The sequence below is a fragment of the Cicer arietinum genome, chromosome 2, assembly GCF_000331145.2.
Source record: "Cicer arietinum cultivar CDC Frontier isolate Library 1 chromosome 2, Cicar.CDCFrontier_v2.0, whole genome shotgun sequence".
In the NCBI taxonomy this organism is placed as follows: domain Eukaryota; kingdom Viridiplantae; phylum Streptophyta; class Magnoliopsida; order Fabales; family Fabaceae; genus Cicer; species Cicer arietinum.
In genome coordinates this window covers 4950173-4955109 of record NC_021161.2, presented here as the reverse complement: position 1 = coordinate 4955109, position 4937 = coordinate 4950173, and the positions used below count along the sequence as shown (strand labels likewise).

Below are 4937 nucleotides of genomic sequence, written 5' to 3'. Positions count from 1 at the left end.
TCCTTTTGAAAAAAAAAGGGTACTGTTTTATCAAATAATGTTAATTATACACACACATCACTATTAATAAATAAACTAATTTGACCATAAGTTTACATATACTTAACAACTAAATAAAAGTTCCTATTAAAAATACCTCACTGTATGTAAATTGTTGCTACAATTAAATATATAAAGAATTAAGAGCATATATTAGTACTAATACTTCTCAAAACCATATTGGTCCCAAAAAAGTTGCCTATTGTATTCGTTATTAAAAAATTTCAATTTCAAATAACATTTTAAATTTTATTATTTTTGAAGGTATATGTATTATCATACGACATAATGAATAATAGAATAGATTTGTAATTTTGATATAAGCCTATAATTAAGGAAATTGGGAAGATAGAAATAAGTAACAACACTCTTGCATTTGAACTTTGAAGCTTATAATACAACTTTATTATTCTTAAGCTTCAATACAAAAGGAAAAAAAAAAAACAAGATACATAAACATAAATCAAACAAGCCTATGATGATCAAATTGTTTCATCAAATGAAACCATATGGCTTACGACAACCATTAATCAAACAACAAACCATAAACTAACATAGAGAATTCAACATTAATTAATCTTCAACTTTTTCTCCCTTTATTTTACCATAATATTCATGCTCGAAAACACAAAGTTGATCACCTGATTTGAATGACTGATTGGTTCATTTCTCTCGAAAGTGTGATTCCTTTTCAATCAATTCTACTTATTCTTACATAAAAACTCACACTTCAACAAACTTCAGGCTAACATCACAGCACAATTGCGAATAAAAGGATTAAGATTACTACTACCACAAACAATTTTCTTCCACTCCAAAACCTCAACATTAGGATTAGGAAAACAAGTATAAATATTCATCAAAGCACAATGTGAATAAGAAGTAGCACCAATAACAAGCAATTCATTTCCCAATGATTTGAATGCAACACCCCAACCACATTGTACATCAGCTTTAACAGGAACTAACCCTAATTTCTTCCATGAATTTTCACCTTTCATATAAACCTTAACCTCATTTGATGAAGTATCAAGTGCATACAATTCATTGTTAACAACAGCTATAAGAGGTGGTGATCTTGTACTTGAAATTGGAAAACCTTTCAACATGTTTGGAATCAAATTCCAAGTTTTTGAAACTTCATCATAGGATTCACCACATGTGAGATCAATTTTATTCTCATCTTGTCCTCCAATTACATGAAACTTGTTGTCCAAGTAACAACCTGAACAAGATTTTCTCTTTTTTTTCATGTTTGGGAGTGGTTCCCATGTTTGGTTTTCAGAATTGTATTTTTCAGCTGAATTCAAAACTTGAATGCAATTTTTTGTTTCAAGTCCACCAGCTATAAAAGCATAAGTGCCACATGAAGCTGATGCAAAAACACACCTTGGAGTTATCATTGATGGACCCTTAAACCATGCATTTGTTGTTAATTCATACCTCCAAATAACAGCTCCATCAATCTCCATACCTTAAACAAATATCAATAAAGTGTAAGTTTAGTGGTAAGAGTCTGACTTGATAATCTTATGGAGCAGAGTTCAAATATCCTGAAGAACAATTGACTATTTAGTGTCACTTTAATTAATGATAATTAATTTAAGTATTTGGTCGTTGTAAATATATTCATGTTTGCTTTTCGTCGTTGTATATTTTTTACAAAGACCCACTTCAATACAAACAAGTTTCATAGGGACTAAAACAAAACAATAAAAAAAAATGGTAAATAACTATTTTATATAAGTCATGAATGTCTCAAAATTGCAAATACATCCTCAAATATCTCTTTTGCTATTAATGTTGATTATGAACTAAATTGACCAACGAAAAATACATTTGAGTACTAATTTGACTAATTAAAGACACATTCGTGAACCAAAATGACTAACAAAAGACATAGTTAGATATACTATTATGATTTTCATACATTCAAAAATTATTCTAACAATGCCTCAAACATTAAAAAAAAATCAAAATAATTAAATATTATAATTGCAAGAAAAAAAATATTTAAATCATCATAATTTTCCTTCCCCACTATTTAAAAAAAAAAAAAATCCATACATACCTGAAACAAACAAATGTGTGCCAGCAGAAAAGGACTCTTTATCACCACATTCAAATTTATAATCAGATGGAATAATAGGCAATTTCTTACAAGACTTGAATTCACCATCAAACACACACCAATTTCTTTCACCACTAGCCAACATAAAAACACATGGCTCTTTCAATCCAATCACTCTCCTTATTTTGTAGATTTCACCACTCTTCATTTGTCTCATATATTTCTTGTTCAAACAACAAATCTTCCATTGCTTTGAAATTGGTAACCTTGACAATATCATTGTCTCTAGCTCATCACTAAGACATGGTAACACAGTAACATAATCTGCATCCTGGGGTTCTTGACCTGAGGTTGAATCATTGTCACTACAAAGTGACAATTCTAGAATTCTTATATTTTCATTTGAGGAATTTGGTGATGAATTATTGTAAATTCCACCACCAAAGAAACTCCACATAGGTAATAATCTTTTACTAGATAAACTATAACTCATTTTTTTTCTTTCTTTTTCTGTGATTTTTTTTTTATGAGAAAAAGTCTTCACACACTTTAACTGTGGAGAAAAAAAAAATCATAGTAAGTATTAGAAACAAACAACAGTTACTAGAACTAGATTGAAATTTCAGTTATAAGAATAAGAAAATTAATTAATTTATACTTAATAATGCATGAACTAAAACAGTTTATTATTATTATTATTATGATATGATGAAACAGAAATTAATGACAGTTAGAAATCTAATAAAAAAATGTCATTTTCATGGATTAAACATTGCTGTCTCAATCAATCAATGAAAATATTATTGTAAAAAAAAAAGAAGACTAAACTCATTTGAAGATACTAATTAAGAAATTTTCTTTTCATTTCTTTGGTCAATGAAAATGCCTAAAAAAAATATTCCAACCATGAAAACAAATAATCAAAGAAGAAATTAGAAAAAAAATCCAATATTTTAAATTAAAGTGATATCATTATATTCGACTGCAGTCTCAATCTCAATCGTAGCTACACTAAGATATAAAAGATCTTATTGTTAGTGTCTAAATTACAGTTGCAGACTTTCTAAATGCAGAATGAGAAATATATGAATTCAAATTTTGATGGAAATAATTTTTTATTGGATTTTACTTAATTCTCAATTGAATTTTAGATTATTAGAACTTTTAATTTCTAAAGGAATAGCTTTTGAGATATCAAATGAGTTATATGTAAGAGGTTTAAAATTCAATTTCTCCTGCTAACATTTCTCCATCAAAAGATATACAAGAACTCTATAAAAAAAATACAATATTTAATTTTTTAACACACAAAAATTTAGAATATTAAAAATTATAAATGATGCTTACCTAGAAGACTTCACATCATGGGTTGATCCGTGTTCATAGTTAACACATAAACATGCCAAGATTCACAAAAGAAAAAACAAAAACCATTAAGGTTCATGCATATTTACTTAGAAATGAAGAACAAAATAGAAAAGATGAAAAGGGTGAATGTATAAAACACATAGAGAAGAGAATAAAATCAAAGAAAAGAAAAAGATACATTATGAATTTAATGCATGAAAGAGATTTGAAGAAAATGAGGTGATGGAAGTGACTTGGAATGATAAAATGAAGCCATTATTAAGATGGATTCAACATGGAGACACACTCCATTTGTTGGAGAAAATTATGTTATTTAAATCAAGAAAATAAGGTATGTTTTTTAAGATTAAAATACCCTTAAGAGAATCAATATTTTATAAGATATGTCATAATCATCATCATTATGAGAGAATCATTATTAAAAAAGACTATGTGGCTGCTGATTTCACACTTCACATAGTATAGTTGAATTTCCAATGGTTATTTAATTAGCACTCAAAATGGGACAGAAAATTAAAAAATAAAAGAATGAATGAATAAAATATTGAACAAAAGAGAAAGGAAAAAAAAGTGGGGCTATAGTTAATTTATGTATCCTCTTTTTCTTTTTGGTGATTAATTAATTAATTAATTAATTTTTTCCTCGTTTTGAGTAAATGTTGGTTCAATATAACCACTGAACACCTTCAAAACGGGTTCTTTCCACGCTTGTGCTTAAAAGAAGAATCAGTTCATGTATTCAATGTTAATTTACCATGAATATGTTTTTTTTTCAAAGATGCAATATTTAAAATAAAGTTCCACAATTGTAATTTGAGCTGCAACAATAAGATTTTTTATACTCCTAAAGATGGAGTTTAATCAAGATGTTTGTAATGTTGTCTTAATTTTTTAAAAGGTGCAATTAATTTTTTGGATATAATTTAGAGTTAAGGATTTTAATTTTGTGTATGATTTTCATTTTTGGTGTTCTCACCTGTAGATGTGACAGTTTTGTCTTAGTGTGACTAGATTGATTTTGGTTTTGTGTAACAAATTCATGTATTTTTAATTCTTGGTACATTTTTTATTAAGGTTATTAAAAAATATAATGCAAACTGCAATTTAAAATCTTACAAATTTATTGTTGAAATGTAAGCGGTATGATGAATTAATGTCTACTACTAAAAAACTACTTTTAGCGTCGACTAAAAATTCACTGAATAAATCTGATTGAGAGAAGTTTAACTCTTTATCAAAGTTTATATTAAAGGAGATATCATGCATAAACATTATTTTAAATTGGTGCAATTAGGTGTATATCCTACAATATAAAATGTAGGATGTATATATGCTAAGATTGAAATATCTTGTTAGCATTTAACTGAGGTCCTATATCATGCACTCCAATTAATGTTTGTGTTTTTAGTTTGTTCAAATTGGTTGCTGCTATATTTAAAAATATCTTAGCATCTTAGAC

At 27.3% G+C, this 4937-nt stretch overlaps 1 protein-coding gene across 1 annotated transcript; it reads right to left on the bottom strand.

Moving 5' to 3' along the window:
• Positions 1 to 381: 381 nt before the first annotated feature.
• LOC101503675 (F-box/kelch-repeat protein At3g27150-like) lies at positions 382 to 3779 on the bottom strand. Its single transcript, XM_004489548.4, has 3 exons — positions 3458 to 3779; positions 2111 to 2663; positions 382 to 1513 (listed from the first exon to the last, which is right to left on the bottom strand). The coding sequence occupies exons 2-3, from the start codon at positions 2601 to 2603 to the stop codon at positions 780 to 782; spliced, it is 1227 nt and encodes a 408-aa protein (XP_004489605.1). The 5' UTR covers positions 2604 to 2663; positions 3458 to 3779; the 3' UTR covers positions 382 to 779.
• Positions 3780 to 4937: the final 1158 nt, after the last annotated feature.

What these genes read in the sequence shown, in the direction of transcription:
- LOC101503675 (XM_004489548.4), bottom strand. Translation starts at nt 2,603, where the DNA reads ATGAGTTATAGTTTATCTAGTAAAAGATTATTACCTATGTGGAGTTTC. An exon ending in CACACATTTGTTTGTTTCAG is followed by an intron (nt 1,514 to 2,110) that starts GTATGTATGGAT and finishes TATTTGTTTAAG; the next exon opens with GTATGGAGATTGATGGAGCT.